Genomic DNA, 21,786 nt, shown 5'->3' with positions numbered 1-21,786 from the left:
ATTTATATACATGTCATTTATGGTGCTGTTGGCCCCGTTAATACAGGTGCGTGCGGGAGAGAAAATAGATTTTAACTGCAGCGAAAATGTTGTTTCTGAAAGGATGTATGACAAAAAATATGGACTGAAGCAGAATATTTCGTTGGATAAAAACGTGTAGTGAATTTTGGAAATAACACGATCTTTCTTTTTCCAATAAATTATGAGTTTTGGACTGAGGACTGAGGCAATTACAGAGACGGACGAAGCGCAGTGTCGCTTGCTCTGTGTGTTTGAGAGAGAGGAGGGTAGGTGGAAGGTAGGCTTAGGCTAATGTTAATGTTAATGTTAATGTTAATAATAATTAGAATGTCATCGTCATGAATGAAGCTTCGATCTACTCGGTGCAGCCCTACTTCGTCATATTTTCTTTTGATCACCGTCAAATGAGCATGGTGTCTTGTTCGTCTCCAAAGCATCATCTGTTTTTCTTCTTGTCCCAGTCAATTATCTGTCCATTCTGTAAACCTACAGACCTGTCTGAATGAACACCACTGCTACCATGGATGTATAAAGAGCCAATTTGTTTACCGTTCCGCTGTGAAAGATTCCGACGTCAAACATTAATTGCGCATCACATTTTCCCCCCGGTCAAGCGCGCCCCGCCTGTCATGCCTCTGCGCCCCTCCAGGGGAGTGCGCGCTACAGTTTGAGAACCACTGAGCTAGCCAGTGAAGCATGCTCACATGCACTAACATTCACTTTAAGCATTAAGAAACTTGGATACACCCAGAGGGAGAGAGACTTCATTCTCTGCTCAAGTAGTAGTACTAGTGCTAGTAGTACTAGTACTCAAGTAGTATTCCACTATATCTTTACATAGCAAACAGTTCTTTGCTGCTAAATTAATGCTCTGAATATCGTATTGAGCACCTTTAATGCTATCTTTACATAGCATTCCTGAAAGGTCTAACACTGGCATACAATATTAGAATGATTTCCCAGCATACATACAGCTCTTACTGAGTTAACTTGAATGAACTTAACAAAATCTTGATGAACTTAAGAAATGGGGCCCTGTTTTCCTGAAGCTGGATAAGTGCAAATGCAAGTGTAAGTCGCAACATTTGTGCCAACATACTCCATAAAACCGTGTACATAACTCAGAGTAGACTGGACAGTACGCGTGCACATCTGTGTGTGTAGGCTCCCTGTCCCTCGGTGACCTCATTTTCTTTGTGGCTCAGTACGGCCCAGCCCCTTCCAGACAAAATCCATAATTTCTATTTGATGGTGCAGTCAGGCTGGGCTTTCTGGAGGACACTGCCTGAAATTGATGTGTCTCATTTCAGGTCTACTGAGGACGCCAATTACCCTTTGGAAACTCTTTGAGGATGCTGGCGCAACACTCACTTTCTATCCTCGCTCTGTTGTTTCTGTCTTGCTCTCTATCCTTTTCCTACTGATCCCCCCCCCATCTCTCTGCACTGCCTTTCCCTACCCATCTCTCCCTTTCTGCTTCTACTGTATACTGCTGTGCCTCTTGTTTTCCTCTGTATTTCATTCACACCCTCTGCTGTCTCTCTCACTGTTGTGCATGTTTGTGTGTTTAGATTTGTTTCGCCCCACCTGGTCCGGCTATATGCTGTCATAAAAAGTCTGAGCTGTGTGTTGAATTTGGTCTAATTATAGTACACAACCTTATATTTTAATGAGTACAATATACCGAGCCCAAACTGTGTGTGCGTCATACTTTAACTTGGATGTGTATTTGGCGTTCAAGCCACAGGATTCCTGATTGTGTTACAACTCATGAGAAAAAAGAGAGTCCCATTTCAGCTTGACCTTATTTGATGTCTCTGACCATTAAAACCAGCTTTCTGTTGATGTGACCATGCAGTAAACTTTCGGATCAGGCTTGCAGCATGTCACTATTTCAGCGACCATTCTGTAGGAGATGGCTCTGTACGGTCAATACACCAATTGGAAGGTTGAATGTGTTCCTTTTCGACCAAGATTTAATTGGCTGCCACTATGCTTTTCTTTTTCTTCTTGGGAAGTATGTCACTGTGTGCTCCTCTAGCTATCCATTCTGATACTGGTAAAACAATTTGAGCTGGTGAAAAATGTTTATAAGATTGAGTATGTTCTAAATATAGTTTAGGTTTTATTTAACAAGGACAAGGGTATTTGTTTTCTTCATGGGTGACAAGCTCTCTCTGTAATGGTAGAGACATGTAGATAAAATGACATCAGGCATAGGGTTGCACATTATAAAACACTGATGTATCACCCACAGCAGCACTACTAGATATGACTTTTTTTTCTGACCATAAACTTTTAGTCAAATGACATTTTCCTTGGTAAAGGGCAGTTGTATTGCTCTGGCCGACAACTGTTGGCTGGTCTTGGAGCCAAGTGATTTTATTACATGTTTTTGTTGCTCTATAGTGGATGTTTAGAAGGCTTATTGTAATATTTGCCTATTTGTCAATCTTAAATGTATTCATGGACTGCACTAAAATGTACTTTATTGCAAACCTATAGCCATTATTGGTATTTTTTGACATGTTTTATATGCTGTAGTTCCCCTTACAGTTATGACTGTGGGCCTGTCAGTAATTAGATACAATGCTTTTATCTTGGCCGTATCTGCCCTACAAAACAGATCCTCCTCCTCATTCCTCCTTTTGGTTAGTGATAGTCTACAGATCCGCCGAAGAATCGTGGCCCTCCACAAAGAGTCCCTTATTAAAGTATTAAAGATGGTCCTCCTAATCATTACCGTATCCTGCTGCAATACTAAAATCTTAACAAAACAAAATCAAACATAACAAATCTAAATGAAATTAAACATCTTACCAGTGAAACTTGTTTCATGGTTTCCCTCCAGGTTTTGTCAACAGCGGTGAAACGGCGTCCCTCCTCGGGCATCTGAGTCATGATGTCTGGGGAGCTGAATATGGGCTCCAGGTAGAGCCAAGTGGACTGCACCTTTAACCATTCATCCAGGATTTCTTGGAGGAGCAGCAATTTGCCTTCCCATTCCCTACAGGAGAAAATTAGTACATGTAAGTGGGATTATACAACTTTACTGGGTTTACAAAATCATCCTCCACTTTTTGTGGAGTGACAAGAAGCCAAGAACGAACCAGTAGTAATCATCACAGCTCAACGTTAAAAGGAGTTTGGGAATCCTGGATGTGAATATATATTATCTTGCATTTAATACCAGGTATCCTCTGATCTGTAGTTAGTATACTCAGGTGCAAATTCACAAAAGCACTGTGCAACTTTTGTGGCCCCTATCCTGCACAAATAAGAGAAAAAGAAACCGTGTAATTCTCAAATAACTGCGCTGCCAAGTAAATAGCGTCTCGGTTCTCCAGTGCTATTTGTACATATTTAAATGAGGTAATATGCATGCATTTGGCACAAAAGTGGCCCCTTTCTATGCAAATGAGCCTCATTGCAAGAACAGTCCAATTCACAAAGATCAGCGCTAATAGCCACATGCAGTTACAGTGAAATTATTAGCGTCTTCAGAAGCGCATTTATAAGGGGTGTCAGATTTTCCAGTGATCATGGCAGCATGGCGAAGGCATCGTGCTCCGCTCAAATTCATTTATTTAGGGATGCAGTGACAGGACGCCATGACAGTTGTGTCAAGAAAGATAAATGAATAAAGCTCCCCTACAAGTCATTTTTGAAAATACAAATGAGAAATAAATTAATGAAAAATAAGGTTATTATATATAAACAAACAAATCATTTCTTCCCTCTTCTACCGACAAAGAAGGGCAAATTGCACTCAGCTGCAAAACTCTATGGGCATGTTTGCACTCTAATATCATTAGCACATTTTTGTGAATGGGACCTTGAGACGGGGCAGATAGCGGTTGCAAATGATGCGCAATTCATGGCGCTATCAGCGGCCGCGATCCATTCTTTGTGAATTCGCCCCTCAGTATAAAGGTAGTAGGGATTGTTTCTCAGAGTACCTCATACATTGTACTGACAAACTGATTTCTTTATCCTCCCTGTGATATCCTCCTCTACCACCCACAGAGCTAGATAATGGCATTAGAAAGTTCTCATGTGATATTACAAAAAAGTTCATAAAAAACTTTACAGTAGCTGCTTCAGCAACCTGCCAAATATGGCACAATACATTTTTAAAAGCTGCAGGGAATCCTGTGTCAAACTGTGCCTGGCAGCAACATAATATTGCAATAATCTCACAAATTAGAGGCTGTGAAAATGTCCTCAGATAGGAGGCAGATATAAAGTAGAATGAATTATATGCTCATTTGATACCATTGTTCTGACGACAATTCTGAGACAGACAAACAATTTGGGTCTTTGGCTTCAGGTAGCTTCTCACATGATATTTCAGTGTGTGCGTGTGTCCTGTCCAAAAGCAGAATATTCATAAAAACACACATATACAGCAATATCAGCCCGTACAAACGGAAGGTAACATAATTGCCAGAGGTAAAACATAATGCTGGGGCATTATTAGCCAGTTGTGCCAGTTTACCTCCAAAGTAAAAGCCCTGGATTGACAAACAACAAAACTTAAAGTATCCTTGTTTAGCCTTCAACGAGCCCTACCATGTGCACTTACTTCATAATGATTGTTTTTTCAAACAAGAAAACTAATTCTCAAGCACATCTTTTTATCTCTTACCGTATCTCCAACTCAAATGGCTTAATGAAGGGGGAGCCCCTCATGGTTTGTGTCTTCACAATGTGATCGTCCAACAGCATCTGCACCTCATCCACAGATGACAGGATGGAGGTGCCCGTCTCTCGATAGGCCAGGAGGTTAAACACCATGTCAGCCCACTCACTGGCCATTTTCTCCTTGGCCTTCTCTAGGGAGTACTCCTTGCTCGCCGCCTCACTGATGCCCTCAAAGCTGCTCAGGTGCTGGTCCAGGTGCATGGGTAGGTACTGAGCCACACAGGCCTGGTCATCAGCTGGATGCAGGGAGACGCCAGCCGCCTCCGACATGGTATCCCAGTGGCGGTCACGCAGGCCTGGGTTGCACAGTACCTATGAAGAACGAGTAGTACAAAAAATGGCATATACTTATCCTAGACATAATCTATTGGAAAGACATTTTCAATTTAAACTATGATTTATAAGTATGATTTCAAAGTAATTGATATACAGTGCTACAGGAATGAGTCCTAAAACCCGGAAATGAGTTAGCATTTTAGCACTTCCGGTTCCCTCGTCTGGAAGTCAATGGGTTTTTATTTAGATGCCTGAAATAAGGTCGTAGGTTAATACAAGCTGAAGAGATTTTAACATTTTGTTTTACGACATTAAATGCATAAATAAATAGCCCCCCACCCCCAGTGAATTTTTAAGCCTTTATGTGTCTTAAAAAAGGTGGTTACTAACAAGTGGCTAAGTAGGCCTATTAAACATCATCACGCCGACTCGTCCGCCTTTACAGCCTCGTTCTGTATACTCGTAGTGTAGTTTGTTTATAGCCTAATGTTAGCTTTTTACTTTTTGTTTTTAGTTAACTACTTTTACACATCAAAAACCATAAAAGTGTTGTTCATTTGTGAAGATTATCTTGCTGAACAAAATGTGCAAGTATCATAAACGTGTGTTTGCCGCAGAGCTGATTTTCTGCAATAATCCAAAAAGTGGAAAAATCCCGTTGGCTTTTTGTCGAGGGAATGTAATGGAAAATTACAGTGTATGTACTGATGTCTCTTTATGCAACAGTGGAAAGTTACTGTCTGTGTTATCTTCGTCTCATGTAGTGGGAAAGTACTGAGTGTTGACTTTTACTGGGACACTGTTTGGGTAAAACAACTCTTTATCTGTGCAAAACAACTCCTTTTCTCACACTCCCTGTTGTAGATTTCTATATAGTCACATTGTAATAATCTCCGGGGGCACTCTTCTGCAGACTTTGTGTGACTCTGTATAACCAGTGCCTCTTCTTGCAAGAATAAAATACAACAAAGACATTTCATCTGTTTGGGATCTTGATTTCAACGTTCATTAGGACTCATCTTGGAATACTGAAAGAATTTCCATTACAGGAACCAGGGCAATGCTAACTTCCTAGTTGGCCTACAAAAATATGTCATCCCTGGAGCACTCTATTAAAGTTGTTTGACTTCAATAGATATTAAACCTTTCTGTTAGATTCTTACCTGCACCAAAGGAACATGCTCCTTGAACTCCTCCACCTTAGTCTTCACAGTGGTGGTTATGCTCAGGGCTTTGGGTACATCACTGAAGCCTTTCTCCAGCTTGTACAGAGTGCGCCAGTAGTTGCCAACCTCCCCTTCTACCTATATGGGTTTTGCATTACAAAGACACCAGAAAAAAATTAGAATGACTATGAATTAAAAATTGTCAACTGAATTAATATAATAAAACCGTCTATTATACCAAAAACAGTTTATATACTGTATATATGCTATATTAACTCACTATCCTGTATATATAAAGCATCTTCTAATCCTTTCAGTATAGAATATTGGCATAACAGACAGTTTACTACTTCAATAACTGAAGCAGCTTAAACATCAATAACTTGAATCATTTACAGATGTGTGTCATATCAATGTAATCATTTCCAAAATTCACAACATGTTTTTACTAGGGCTGTCAAAGTTAATGCGATAGTATCACGTTTTAAAGGGGTCCCTTAACCTCTCACCTCTAGATATGTGAATGTGAATGGGTTCTATGGGTACCCACGAGTCTCCCCTTTACAGACATACCCACTTTATGATAATCACATGCAATTTGGGACAAGTCATAGTCAAGTCAGCACACTGACACACTGACAGCTGTTGTTGCCTGTTGGGCTGCAGTTTGCCATGTTATGATTTGAGCATATTGTTTTATGCTAAATGCAGTACCTGTGAGGGTTTCTGGACAATATCTGTCATTGTTTTCTGTTGTTAATTGATTTCCAATAATAAATATATACAAACATGTGCATAAAGCAGCATATTTGTCCACTCCCATGTTGATAAGAGTATTAAATACTTGACAAATCTCCTTTTAAAGTACATTTTGAACAGATAAAAAATGTGTGATCAATCACGATTAACTATGGACAATCATGCGATTAATCGCAATTCAATATTTTAATCTATTGACAGCCCTAGTTTTTACCTAACAAAATGCTGCTTCAATCCATATTTGTTGGCGTTTAGCCTTTCAAAACCAACATTTTCACTGCGGTCAAAAAACTGTTTGCTCTCCGGCTTGCCACAAACAAAGGCACAAACGGAGGCACGCACTGACGACTTCTATTCACTGTAGAAATTTAATTTGATAAAAAAAGAGAGAATTAGAGAGAGACTAACTCCTTTAATCCGATGAATCACTTCATACAAATTGAGGATTTTGTTCGAGGATTATTTTTTTTTAGGGTGATGACTTCATAAAATATGACGACAGACATTCAAAGCTTCGTTCAAAAACCTCAATAAAAGCTTAAAATGTAAAAAAAAAAAAAAAATACATTCAGTAAAGGAGTAGTTGATAGTCTGCTTTTCATTTAGATATATCTGTTCCAAAGCCTTACCTATACAAATGACAGCTGACTGGCTTCATTATTAGCCTTATTAATATCACCTGTGGAGTATTTTATTCTCCTGTTTAATCCGTTTCTTTCATTTTTGACTAATTAACTCATCTTTGATTCCATCTTACTCTGTTTTTAAAATCCTATTTATGTGTGTCTTTTTATATTGCCTTGTGTTTCTTTTATATCTTGTCTCACTGCCTTTTTATGTCTTATAAAGCTCTTTGAATTGCCTTGTTGTTGAAAGATGCTACACAAAAAAAAAAACTTGCTTTGTCTGGCGGCTGTTATAAGAGGAGCCAATTAGTATTGTCTTGCTTTAACACAACAGTACAGACAGAAACGGAGATGTCAATCAAGCGGTGGGGAGCAGGACACTGGGGAAGAGGCGTGTTTGTGAGCTTTTATTCACACGTACACGTCTCTGTCTCTAACAAGCAACAGCAAATTAAAGCAAAAAGACTGATATGCCATATGATTGATTTATGACATACAGTATGTTTAAAGACTGTAATCCATAAAAGCGTGTGTAGGTGTGTGTGTGTAACACTGTGCAAGCGAGGCAGCTTTTTGAAATCCTGTAGCGTTAATTTGAAAGAAACCTGAATAGCTGAAGATTTAAAGGAATAGAGAGAAAGCTTTCAAAGCATCCAAAGAATACAGGATTTCAAACAAAGCATTATCCTCAGATTCCTGTTACTGCAATTTATCTGTGGGCACATGAGTGCACCAACTCTAATAGTATGTTCTTACAGTGCAACTCACAGTTCAGGACTTTTGTGATGGCATTCTAAGCAGCACTGAAGCTGTAATGAATATAAAAGACGTCCCCGCTCATTGTAAAGTGCTTGATGGTTAAATAAAGAAACGTTTACATGACATACATACCGTGTCTGGGTTCACAGACGAGAGCGGCCCATTGAGCCACTGCTCGTTATGGTTTAGGAAATCAGTGGCTGTCTCATAGAGGCGCAGGAAGGGTGTGAGCTTGTCCTGGATCTTCTTGCGCTGTGGGTACTGGGAAACAGGCCAGCCATAGGCTTCCTCCTCTAGATTGAAATCATTTATCTTTCCAGAGTGGCAGAAAGGTTGAAAGAAAAAGATAGATGGATAAGTAGATGAGTGTCAATGTGTGGATGACAAAAACCTCATAAAGCCTCTTACAACTCCTGTGACTGAGTTATTTTTCACAGCCAATGCTGCCCTCTGCAGGTTAAATATTTGAAAGCACATAATAATCCACTGTACAATGTGTATCTTTCAATCAGGAGTATGTCTATCCATGACCACCAATCCATACAACCTCTGCTCTTTAATGGAATTTGTGATGTGACGTACTTCTAAAATCAAAGATTATACTCAGCCTTGAATCATACTGCAAGAGCAGATCTAAGACACCCGTGTAAGGTGGCTTGTACCGATACAAACAAAGACACGTTAAGCTATATGTTTTATCATGGTCCTGGTATCAGTATAATTAAACTTTGTCTGCATCATTTACTACAATATTGGCCTACTGTCACTATCCATAGCCTTTATTTGACAGAGCTGTTGCTACAGATTAAAGGGGTAGTTTGGGTGTTTTGAAGTGGGGTTGTATGAGGTACGTATCCATAGTCAGTGTACTACCTACAGTAGATGGCAGTCGGTGCATCCCCAGCTTGGAGAAGCCAACAGGAGTACCGGCATGGGAGCAAAGCAATGTACTGCTGTGGACGGGGCCAGCAGCAAAATATATTTTAGCCATCTAAAAGAAAGGCTCACCTAAAAAAAAAATTATATTCATTTAAGTGTACGCTATATTTAGAATATTTTCAGCGCTTAATCTTGCCGTCAGACAGCCCTGTCCTACGGGGAACTGAACTGAAAGTGAAACTTATCAATGCTCTCTTCACAGCCAGAAGACTCCGTTGACAAAAACAGTATAGATAAGTTTCACTTTCAGCTCAGTTCCCCTTCGGGTAAATAGCGTACACTTGAACTGATATTGATTTTTTTTAGATGAGGCTTTCTTTTAGGTGGCTACAATACGTTTTGCTGCCGGCCCCCATACCTCATACAACCCTACTTCAAAAGACCCGAACTATCCCTTTAAGGGTTGACCTCCTTTTTCCCTACTATAGTATTTTTAAACATCGGAATCCTCATGTACCTTTTCCAAGGATAACTCCAGTTTAGCATTGAGGGCCTGGGATTTCTTCAAGTACTTGCTGAGATCCGTCAGCTCGCCGAAGGTGGTGTACTCCTCCACCTGTGTGCTGTAGCTCTCCAGTTCTTCCACAAAGCGGTCGCGGCACAACTGAAATCCACACACAGAAATGTTTTCTCGCAATAACATTTCTTTTTTCATTTTACATTCACATAAACTAGATTCCAGCCAAAAGATCAATAGTTGGAGAGACAGAGCAGAAACACAGACCTTAAGGCCACCCTGATATTGCTCCGTCTTTTCAGTAACGATCTGTCGGTGTTCCTTAAAGATGGATGGCATACGCTTAAGCCACTGGAAGGTCTGCGTGTTGAGCTCCATGTCCGATGGTGAGAGGGTGACAAAGTCCATCAGGAAACACAATTGTGTGTTGGAGTCTGCCAATCTTTGCTCAAACAAAGGCATCTCTGTGGTCTCCAACTTATTCATAAAGACCTGGATGGGAGTACAGGGCAACACTGACTGGTATAGTACTTCATGTCCTAAATGGCAAAATAGTTTATACTTAAAAAGAAAGTATTTAATGGCTGCCACTGCCACAGTCCAGTTAGTCAGTCAGTCATCTGTTATTACTGACTGGATCTTTAATGTGCAATGTCTATGACAAGCCGTTTTAACATTTAATTGAACCACACTTCTATCTGTAATTACATTTAGATATCCATAATAGCATTTCTCCAAGTCAAAATTATATTCTCGCTAGTCAGAATTGTAAATAAAGACATCTACAATAAAATTCGTACTAGTAGACATTGTATTTCAAGATATCTACAACTTTGATTGTACTAGTCAAAACCAAATTTAAGATATCTTTAAATCCTTAAAAAGTATAAGTGGCTGTTTTAACATCTAATAGCTAGACTGGATGTATATTGCAGATATCTGTAATTTAATTTTTCCTATTTTAAATATCCACAAAATCATCCTTCCTAGGAAAAATTACGTCACTTTTGCCATTCATGTGTATTAGGCTTTCAGTTTCAGATAACCACAATTGCATTTTTGATACATAGAATGAGCATTCTGGATATCTGAAATATAATTCTTACAAAGAAAGCTCCAATTGTTACTAGTCATAATTGAAGTGAGCCATTTTGGCATATCATTTATGGCAAGCCGTTTTAACATCTATTAGCTAGACTGCATATTCATTATTGATATCTGCAACGTCATTTTGCCTGGTCAAAACTCTAATTAAAGATATCAGTAATTCTATTTTGACTAGATAAAACTCTAATTTTAGATATCTGTAATTACATTTGAGTAGTACGATTCAAACTACTTTTGCCATTCATGTGTATGGGGTTTATCATTACAGATATCTACAATTCAGATCACCAATGTGAATTACGAATATCTGCAGCTGAATTATGACTAGTTGTAATTCCAGTTTCAGATATCTACAATTTAATTCTGACTAGTCATAATTCCAGTTCAAGGTATCGTTGATTCACCTCAATTGAAGATATCTACATTGTTCTTTTTAGATATCTTAAATTAAATTTTAACAAGTAAAAACGACGTTGTAGATATCTTAAACTGGAGTTAGGAATAGTCATAATTTAACTGTAGATATCTCTAACTGTCGTTTTGACTAGTCAGAATGATGTTATAGATATCTTGAATAAAAATTCTGACTAGTCACAATGTAATTACAATGAGTCAAAATGCATTGTAGATATCTCTGCCATATATCATTATCTTTTTGGATATCCAGAACACATATCCACAATACATTTGTGGATATCTGCAATTGCATTGCTTCTAGTCATAATTGTAATTATAGATATTATTATATAATTGCATTTTAACTAGAACTAATACCAATTTTGGATATCCGTAATGACATTTTTACTAGTCACAATGTATTTTGGATATTCAAAATTATGAATATCTCGAATGTTTTTTCATTGTGGATATCTGAAATTAAAATTCTGACTAGCAGGCTACAATTGGATTGTAGATATGTAAAATGGGTGAATTCTATTGCAATCAAAAAATACAATTGTGGATATCTGAAGTTGAAAGCCCAATACACATGAATGGCAAAAGTGATGTCATTTTTCTTAGGAGGAATAATGTTGTGGATATCTGAAATGTTAATTTTGACTGGAAAGAATTGAATTATAGATATCTACAATATACCTCCCGTCTAGCTGTTAAATGGTAAAACGGCTTTGAATATAATGTCATACCGAACTGCTTAGTGGACAGAATTGTGAGGGACAATTGCACACACTGTAACACACTGCACCAAGCTGGTCTGTGCGACAAGACTTTGGGTTGGTTACCTTAAGCTCCATCAGCTTCTGCGTATCAGTTGGTGTGCTCAGTGCCTTCTCTGCAATCTCCTTAAATTCATCACAGAGTCTGTGGGAAGACGAGCATTCATTCAGTGGCATATACGAAGGGTTTCACAGGCTTATAATCTCATTATGGCACAGCCTGGAGCTAAGGGACACCACTGGGATATACAGCAGCTAACACTGGGTCTAAAACCAAACAGGGTACTACTATACATTCAACTTGACCGGCACAATGTTTATTTCGAGGTACCAGAATGGCCAACTAAGGTCTGAAGCTTATCAATGCATATTTCAGCGGTATATGTCAAACAGAAATGTGCTGTTAATCCTGTCAGCTTTTTTTTTTTTAAATGATAATTTGCTTCTGCTGCAATTTTTTTGTGTGTTTGTGGATGTGGAGAGAAAAGATGAAAACGGCAAACCAACTGACTTCTTGTTGATTTCCTGATGGTCTTGAAGCAGCCGAGTAACCAGTTTCTGCTGTAGCTCCTGAGCACGCTTGACGAGAGCGTGGATAAGCTTATGGGACTGAACCTCAAACATGCCAAGACGTACCACCTAAAGCCCAAAGTGTTGGTCAGTAACACTATTAACATCATAGAAAACATCAAGATTTAAAGACTGTTACTTTTGAGATTTTGAGATTGTTTAGGTATTGGGATTTATTAGATAGTGTTCTATGCAGAATAGTAGTTGTAAAGAAACATTAGCAACCTCATTTCTATCATTCCACATTCTACTCTTGTAATTTTATCTTACATTTTAAGTTTAGATTTCACCAACAGCGAATGGTCTAAAATATAAAAAGTAATATATAACTCTTATAGCCATCATATTGTCATTTCTGGTGACTTCCACCTTGCTGATCAAGTACCTTGCTTGATGTGTACTGGATCTGGTCAGCGAGCTGCTGGTAGTGTACCATCTCCACCATGATTTCCTGGAAGGAGTGCTGCTCACTGAGGAACTGCTCCACATCCTCCTCTGCCTGCCCGGATACCAGGGTGGCGTATTTATCGTACTCGTGGATATACTCCTTGGGCCTGACACACTCAGCCCTGAACACACATCGCACCTCCTCCTGCTGGGCCTCAAGGATCTCTGGCAGGATGATGGGCTTTAGGGTGCTTCCGAACTGGGAGCCTGACTATGAAGACACAAAGTAGGGTATAAACCATAGACTGTGTATAAGAAGTGGATGTAGTCACCGTGATGTCACCCATTGGTTTGAGGACTACGGTTTTGAAGCCTCGGATTCAGTATTTTGGCCGTCGCCATCTTGTTTTTTTTGCAACCAGAAATTATACAAGAGGGTGGATCTAAGTACAACCGAATGCTGATTAAGACATTTGTAGGCGACCAAAATGTTGCAATTAACTTTCATGAAGTGAAAACACACTGTGAAAGGGTTAAAGTTGCAAGACGAAAACACGGACAACTCCCAGACCGGACAACGCAAACTGTCAATCACAAGGTAGCCCCGCCCTAGAGCATCCCCTGCTTTATGGTCTATTTGACTCTAAATGGGACCATAATTTACTAAATGAACATCATGCTGTATTGAAGAAGACTTGAGCGATTGAGACCATAAACTCATGTTTACAATGTTTAATGAGGTAATAAATCAAGAGAGAAGTAGACTCATTTTCTCATAGACTTCTATACAATCAGACTTCTTTTTGCAACCAGAGGAGTCGCCCCCTGCTGGCTGGTAGAATGCAAGTTTAAGGCACTTCAACTTCACTTTTCAGACCCAGAGGTTGCCCACTGGTATAAGCCCATGCAGAAAACTACATTTTGCAATGCCATGATTACCTATTGTGAATTTAAAATATAAAATAGGGCATCCACACAACATGACTGCAGGAAAAATACAACCACTGCCACAGTTAAGATCCTTCACAAATCACAATGTGCTATACAATTACTGAGACACTATTGATGCTGAGTTTTTGTTGTTTCAGAGAGGTGTTGATTCAACTTCATGATCATTTTGGAGGCTACAGTTTGTGGTGCTGTTGAACTGTATTGCGTTACAATGACAGGTGTTTCTATTATTTTGTCCACCCCTTCTATATCAATGAGGGTAGGCTAAATAAGAGAAACACCTCTCTATGATCATCCTCCAAAATGATCATAAAGTTGATTCAACACCAACTGAGTGGATATACCACACGCACGCACACACTTTTGCTCTTACCCATTCAGAAAACAGTTTGGTTTCCACGCGAGGTACCATGTTGATAGACCTGAGCATGAGCTGATAGACGTTAAGGAGGGCCGCCTCATACAACTTGAGTTCGGGCTCAAACTTGATCTCTCTGTCCTCCAGGATCAGATGCAGCACAAAGCCTGGGTGCTCATAGGCTCGCTCTGACTGCTAAGATGGTGGAGAGCAAACCAAAGCAAAAAGAGAGCAACTGTTAGTGTCCGCCTGTTCATCTAGGTCAAGATCTGAACATTTATTGAAAAGGTGTGACCATTTTTCCAGACCGGGGCGTTCGACTCTTTTAAAATATATTGGCCTGACTTTTTTTAACCTTTCTCCTACCGGGTCTTGGGAAATTAGGTGTGTATAGTCCCTCATTGAGTTTAATGCAAGGTTCTGCAGCTGGGAGGTCATCAGTGTAGCGGCACAGTTGAAGAAAGACAGCAGTTTGGCTTTGTTGCTGGAGGCGGGCACCAGCTTGTGCCTGCACCCCTGGTAGTAAATGTTGTACACTTCAGGAAGCCAACTGGTGCAGAAAAGAGCAAAATCACAATTCAGATTACATTCAGAGACCGTGTTAACATGCAACTAGTGCTCAAACTACAGATGCAAATATCAAATAGTCAAATAATGAAATCTTGACACTTTAATGATACCAGTAGGGAAACTGGGGCAGAGGAGAACACTGTAATAAGTGGATATCTATAGATAGATATACTTCATATTGTTGTGATACACAGGTAGAGTACTAATAAGCAGAAAAATTGCAAGTATGCAAATCTAGGATTTACAAAAATATTTGGGGTTTGTGGAGGAGACATGTATTTCCTGATATAATAGCTTCCTATGGCTAACAGTTGATATTACTGCAAAAGAGCCATGTTTTATGGAAGCAACTCACAAATGTCTTTGTTCAAAACAGCTTATAATCCTGAACCACAGAAAAACGCTGTATCCATTTTGAAATTGCTATCGCACTCCAAAGATGATATTATGTTTATTTGTATTCAAAAGTACTCCTGATTGTTATTTAACTGAGCACAGGTATCTTGGTGTTAAAGGGATAGTTTGGGTGTTTTGAAGTGGGGTTGTATGAGGTACTTTATCCATAGTAGGTGTATTACCAACAGCAGTCGGCAAACTTCCAGTTTGGAGAAGCAGACAAGAGTACTGACACGGCAGAAAAGTAATGCACTGTTCTGGACGAAGGCAGCAAAATGTATTTTAGCCACCTAAAAGAAAGGCTCACCTAAAAATATAAATATCAGTTTAAGTGTACGCTATATTTAGAATATTTCTGACGGGGAACTGAAAGTGAAATGTGTGTTGTTGGCAATGGAGTCTGGTGGCTTTGAAGAGAGCATTGATAAGTTTCACTTTCAGTTCCCCGTAGGACAGGGCTGTCTGACGGCAAGATAAAGCAGTGAAAATATTCTATATATAGCGTACACTTAAACGGATATAGATTCTTTTAGGTGAGCCTTTCTTTTAGGTGGCTAAAATATGTTTTGCTGCAGGCCCCGTCCACAGCAGTACGTTGATTTGCTCCCATGTCGGTACTTCTGTCTGCTTCTCAAGGCTGGGGGCGTGCCGACTGCCATCTACTGTAGGTCATACACTGACTATGGATAAGTACCTCATACAACCCCACTTCAAAACACCCAAACTATCCTTTTAAATAATAATGTGGACTCACTTTTTGAGGAGGATTCCTCTGGCATTATCAACATGTCTGGTGACAGTTTGCTGAAACACAGAGAGCTCCATGGACTCCTCTCTGCTGTGGAACTCCTCTACGTCTATCAGACGGAGATCTCTGCAAGCAGGTCATCCAGGAGGGTAAGATGATAGGCAGACATGGACTGCTACTATAGCAACTGCATTTTCAGGGGTATGTGACATGGGATAACAAACTTTGGAAAAGCACGTAAAAATCCTAGATGGTCAATCTAACACCATTCTCTATTAACAAACACTTTGTTATGGTTCTTTAAAAATGTCCATGGCGTTAAAGCAGCAGCAATTATTTGCAAAAACTGCTTTGAGAGCTTGTTAATACTGTTAAAAGTCCAGAAAACAGTCCGCAGAAATCTCATGAAAACAGGAAATGATTTATACAAAGTATACTGCAAATGTTTATGATTTGCTGTGTATCTTCACAGCAGAAAGTGGTGCTTCCAACTACCGTTATGCTAGAACATTAGTGTATAATATACCCACAGTTACCATATTGGATGAATAGAATTTAGAGTAACATTCAATAATGCATAATAGCCTGTCATGATAAGTAATAAAGAAGTTCACATATTGTGCATCTGACTTTTTAATTAGGTGTTATAGAATAAAAGGTATCAAAAATATTGAACGTGGTACATTGTTTTTCCCTTTATAATAATTAACTGCAATTTAACAGTGTGTAACATTTAGGGGAATTTATTGGCAGAAATGGAATATCATATGTAAGAGATAATGTACAGCTAGCGGGTCATTGTTGTGAAATAAACCCTGACACGAAGAGGAGGGGTCTTGCATCGCCCTGAAGGGGTTTATTTCACAACAATGATCCGCTAGCTGTACATTATCCCGCTTAGTACACAGCTACTTACTTAAAGGGACTGTTTGTAAGAATCAGAAATGCTTGTTAACAGCGACACCTGTGGCTGTTAAGTCAACGAAAGTCAGCTGCTTGGCAGTAATGTTAGCTGACCAGACAAAGGTCTCTCCATGAATCAATGCTGATCCTAGTGTTGGCTTTTCCTGCCTCAGCCTCCCGACCGCGATTCTCAGAGCTACTAACTCTTCTGCAGTGTGCGCGTGCGCGCAGGCCCGTGAGAGTGGAGCGAAATAGTGAGAACGAGCGCGGTGTGTTAGTGAAGGCAAGCAGGCAGGCAGAGGAGCAGAGTACAGCAGAGACTCCGGTCCTGGAGACCAAAGCTACGGTCTCTCCCGCGTCCTCCAACCGCGGCCAACACTGTTTAACAGACGGGCTTCACTAGATACAACCAAGAGGTTTTGGTGCTTCCGTGTAGTTTGTGTTGAAGTCTTGTCTGAACAGAGTAGCCACACGCGAGCGCGCATGGGACACCGACCCGGATTGATTTATACGTGTAAGAAGTTACAAACAGTCCCTTTAAGAAATCAATGATTTGACACAAAAAAATATATATAAAAAATGATAATTTGACTCACTCAACACCTACATGTGTATCATTTCTTTCTGAATAGTAAAAATAAATTCACCCAAGTTGTAGTTTTGAAAATGTGTATATGCTTACTTGTATGAGAGATGCCAAATGTGCATCACCTGCAGCATAGTGGGGTTGATAGAGTGAAGCTTATCTCTCATCCTCTTTTGTGCATGGACAAAGGCTTCGTTCCATGGTTTTGGCTTTACCTCCAGTCTGACAGTGAAAGATAACAGAGGGACTTTGAAGAGCAGATTTTCCCCCTCTCGCAAAATATAGGATTCATAATTCTAAAAGCTTCCAGTCACTGCTTATTAAAACTCATTAAAATTCTATGTGGCTTGGTCACAAGAGCCATGCTACACAGTATGAGTAAGTACAGGCACTTCTCACAAGATAAACATGAAACATCTCTGTCACGTCCTGCTTGACTTACTCAAGTCTGTGAGGAGGCAGATCTTTCACTTTGTCTTCGTCGTTTTCCCCTGAATCTCGGAATGTATATTTCACTGCACCCACAAACAAAAGATATTAAAACAAACAATAATTTGTGACCACATCCTTGTGCATTACAAATTGTGATTAATTACCAATTGCTTTCTTGATGCTGAGCAGGTAGTCCTCCTTAATCTCATCAACCAGCAGCTCCAATGGTGTGCTCAGGCTCTTCAGGTGGCTGGGTACCATTTCCTGAATGTTGTCCAGCCAAGAGTCCTCCAGAGGAACCACATTCTCCAGGTCTATCCCTTTCTGGATGTAGTAGTTGTATCTCTGACAAGACAGAACATTTCGAACCATTTTCAGCAGCGACATTATAAAAAAACAATGCATGACATGATTTTTATTTTTTGGATTACTGGATGATGGAAAAATATCTGCAATCTCATTGAGAGTAAGCTTCAATTTGTATGGAGTATATGATTCAGTGTGTAAATATTCCTTTTCCACTGGCCAATGCTGACTTAATTTTCCATGTTGTGTACCGGCGCAAAAGATTTATTTTCACAGAGTGTTCACTGATTTATGTGTCAACTATACCACTGCAAATAACAATGCTAAAATAAAAAAAAACAATGTACATAGTTGTATTTTTTTGGTCTTAGTACAAGCAAGAGTCGAATTTCAATTAAATCAAAGACATATTTCTTCCATAAAATAAAGAAAACTGCACTAAGAAAGAATCATACCCAGCAACAGCAACCAATGAGACCAACAAAATAAAAGATTAAAGAATGATGGGCACAATGTCTTCATTATGGGCACATATACAACAAAAGAGGGCCTGTGATATAATATATGTTATCAAGTGTCACCATTTCACGTTCCCTTTTTGATGCAAATTTGGAAGAGCCACATGGTGGAGCGTTGCCATCCTCCTCCTCCTCCTGCTGGCTAAAAAGAAAAAGAAATTACCACGTTAATGATTCTAAGCAGTGTATTGTAGCAGTGGTGGTATGGTTTACAGTACAAAGTTGACTTCAAAAGGGTTTTGACTTCTCTCTCTATATATATATATATATATATATATATATATTTCTATATACAGTATATATATATAGATATAGTATATCTATATATAGATATTTCTATATACAGTATATATAGAAATATATACTGTATATTTATATTTATTTTCATATTTATATTTATATATATAGAAATATATTTCTATAAACAGTATATATAGAAATATATATACTGTATATAGAAATATATATATACAGTATATATATATATTTATTTCTATATACAGATATACAGTATATATATATATAGATATATATATATCTATATATATCTATATATATAGATATATATTTCTATAAACAGTATATATATATATTTTTATATACAGTTTATATATATATATATATCTCAATATACAGTTTATATATATATATATATATTTCAATATACAGTTTATATATATATGTATATGTATATATACATATACATATATATATACACACACACACACACACACACAATTCAACATCTAATTCTATTAAAATCAGTTATGTCCTTCCAAACCATATAGAGCCCTCAATTTCCCTTCTGGGATCAACAAAGTCAATCAGTCAATCAATCAATCTATCAATCTATAGGACACACTGATGTAGAGATGGATAAATACACAAATGGAAATGTCATGACAGACAGATAATTAAGCTTGATTAAAAATAGAGTGACTAACCATATGAATCTAACCACAGTTTCACGTAGATTCTTGTGCTTTTGACTGAATTGCATGCGGTTGCTGCTGCCATGCTTGGAGGTCCCATGGATCTGCACTGCCTTCCTGCTCTGGAGCAGGTTCTGGCCTCTGCCATGACTTTGACTTGGTCTACTGTCCACCCCTTCAATCAGCCCATCTCCTGCAGCACACACAGGGCAAACACAAACACCAGGCTCCTTATACAATACAGCAGGAGCTCAGAATATGTGTCAGCAGAACTCTGATGTTGTTGGAGTTGGCATAAAAAGACAATATCTTTTATCTGACTGAAAATTATTACCAATTCTAAACTTGAATTGAACAGTGAACTCACTTTTCACAGCTGCTTCAGTTCCTTCAGGTGTCTGCTTGAGTGGGGGATACAGCGAAAAGGAAGGTTTGTCCATCCACGGCTGTTGTCTCTGGACATGGACAATGATGGAGTTAACCATTAGGCTCTAGTGATGTGCCGTTGAGAACGAGCCGACTCTAAGAGCCGGCTCTTTTAAGTGAATGATGGGAGCCGGCTCCCGTCCGAGAACCTTTTTTTTTATTTTATTTTTTTTTATATTTTATTAATTCAATGCAGAATGATAGGATTATCTTTTCCGCGCCACGGGCGCTCCATGCACTGACTGTGACTGAATGTTGTGTTAATGACATCCATGCGACCAATCAGGTGATGACAGACAATCATACCATCAAGCAGGGAGGGGTGGGGGCGCGTGGTGCGCTGACGGTCTACAGGTACAGAGCAGGAGGGAGAGGAGGAGAGAAAGAGAGAGGAGTGTGGTGCGCGAATAGCAGACAAGATGAGTGACAGTTGGAAACGAAGCAGCATGTAAAATTATGGTATTCAGGAAATTATAAGGTTTAGTATAATTATATTTGAATAATTTAAGTGATATATGTGCACACATACTAATTATAGATCAAAACAGCGCTAAATTTGGCTGAATTATAAAAGGCAGAAGTCGTAAAATGAAGAGCCGTTTGGGAGCCGAAAGAGCCAGCTCTTCTTGGTGAGCTGAGCCAAATGATCTGGCTCACTTAGAAGAGCCGGAATTCCCATCACTACCAGGCTCCAATGCTGGTTGTTTGTTTGACACTAACTAGTCATCTGAGACAAGTGATCGGATTAAATAACTAAAGCGTGCAACCGGACAACTCGGAAAATGACAACGTTACAAGACACTAACCTTTTTGACTTATTTCATGTCAAGTATCCACATGTGACTATAGCATGAGTGAAGAGGTTATAGCTTAGTGTCACGGTGGCAGATCAAGTGAATAGAGCGTTAAAACACTGATCCAAACACTGATTCCAACCAGGTAGCCACACTGACTTTACTGTTCTCTAGACTTACCTGCGGGGGGTCTGGTGGGTCTGGTGGGAAGAACGATGGACTGTCAGTAAACTTAGTTTTCTTCCTGGCTGAACTCATGTTGCTACTTGTTTAAAGTTATCAGAAGCTAACGCTAACGTTAGTTAACTCTTTAACGAAACTCTGGTGCCGTTGCTAGGGCCGTTGCTAGGGCCGTTGCTAAGAAAGCAACGGTGAACTCGCGTGAAGCGGTCGTCGAGAAGTGTCGCGAGACTCACTGCCCAAAGACCTATCCTAGCCCGAGGAGGGTGGGGAGAGGAGAAGTCCCGCGTCATATCAGCGGGGTACGACACATGCGCAGTAAACTCTGGTCTGCACTGGCGGAAATTGAGCCAATAGCAACGCACAGAGAACTAAACATGCAGAAGCAGCGTTCAGTTTTTATGCACCAAATATCTGGAACAAGCTCCCAGAAACCTGCAGGACCGCTCCAACTCTTAGTTCTTTTAAATCAAAGCTTCAAACTTTCCTGTTTGCTGCTGCCTTTTATTAAACCAGATAATTATCTTATATACTGCACTATAACTTTTACTCGTGTGTTATATTCTATTTTAGCTTCTATTCTAACTTTTTTAGCTTGTTTTTATTTTCTAATCTTTAACGTTTTTATGACTGTTTTAATGATGTCTAAATGTTCTTTTGTACTTTGTCGCAATGTTTGTTTATGTAAAGCACTTTGAATTGCCCTGTTGCTGAAATGTGCTTTACAAATAAAGCTGCCT

At 39.2% G+C, this 21,786-nt stretch overlaps 1 protein-coding gene across 2 annotated transcripts in view; it reads right to left on the bottom strand.

Annotated features, from left to right (window-relative positions):
* dnah7 (dynein, axonemal, heavy chain 7) overlaps nt 1-21,244 on the bottom strand; it is a 102,008-nt gene extending 80,764 nt beyond the window's left edge. The window contains exons 1-19 of one of the 2 annotated variants that reach the window (XM_037789075.1): nt 21,047-21,244; nt 20,014-20,101; nt 19,659-19,839; nt 18,778-18,856; nt 18,055-18,235; nt 17,901-17,973; nt 17,555-17,680; nt 15,976-16,095; nt 14,622-14,805; nt 14,271-14,450; nt 12,945-13,217; nt 12,501-12,628; nt 12,056-12,134; nt 9,975-10,199; nt 9,708-9,854; nt 8,444-8,623; nt 6,165-6,305; nt 4,670-5,037; nt 2,842-3,028 (exon numbers count right to left, since the gene is read on the bottom strand). In XM_037789075.1, the coding sequence (XP_037645003.1) occupies nt 2,842-3,028; nt 4,670-5,037; nt 6,165-6,305; nt 8,444-8,623; nt 9,708-9,854; nt 9,975-10,199; nt 12,056-12,134; nt 12,501-12,628; nt 12,945-13,217; nt 14,271-14,450; nt 14,622-14,805; nt 15,976-16,095; nt 17,555-17,680; nt 17,901-17,973; nt 18,055-18,235; nt 18,778-18,856; nt 19,659-19,839; nt 20,014-20,101; nt 21,047-21,124 (3,018 nt within the window). In that variant the 5' untranslated portion in view covers nt 21,125-21,244. The remainder of the gene's footprint in view (nt 1-2,841; nt 3,029-4,669; nt 5,038-6,164; nt 6,306-8,443; nt 8,624-9,707; nt 9,855-9,974; nt 10,200-12,055; nt 12,135-12,500; nt 12,629-12,944; nt 13,218-14,270; nt 14,451-14,621; nt 14,806-15,975; nt 16,096-17,554; nt 17,681-17,900; nt 17,974-18,054; nt 18,236-18,777; nt 18,857-19,658; nt 19,840-20,013; nt 20,102-21,046) is intronic. The other variant, XM_037789074.1, reaches the window with a different exon arrangement.
* Between the last annotated feature and the right edge of the window lie 542 nt (nt 21,245-21,786).

The sequence above is a fragment of the Sebastes umbrosus genome, chromosome 13, assembly GCF_015220745.1.
Source record: "Sebastes umbrosus isolate fSebUmb1 chromosome 13, fSebUmb1.pri, whole genome shotgun sequence".
NCBI classification, from domain to species: domain Eukaryota; kingdom Metazoa; phylum Chordata; class Actinopteri; order Perciformes; family Sebastidae; genus Sebastes; species Sebastes umbrosus.
This window is presented reverse-complemented; position numbering and strand designations above follow the sequence as displayed.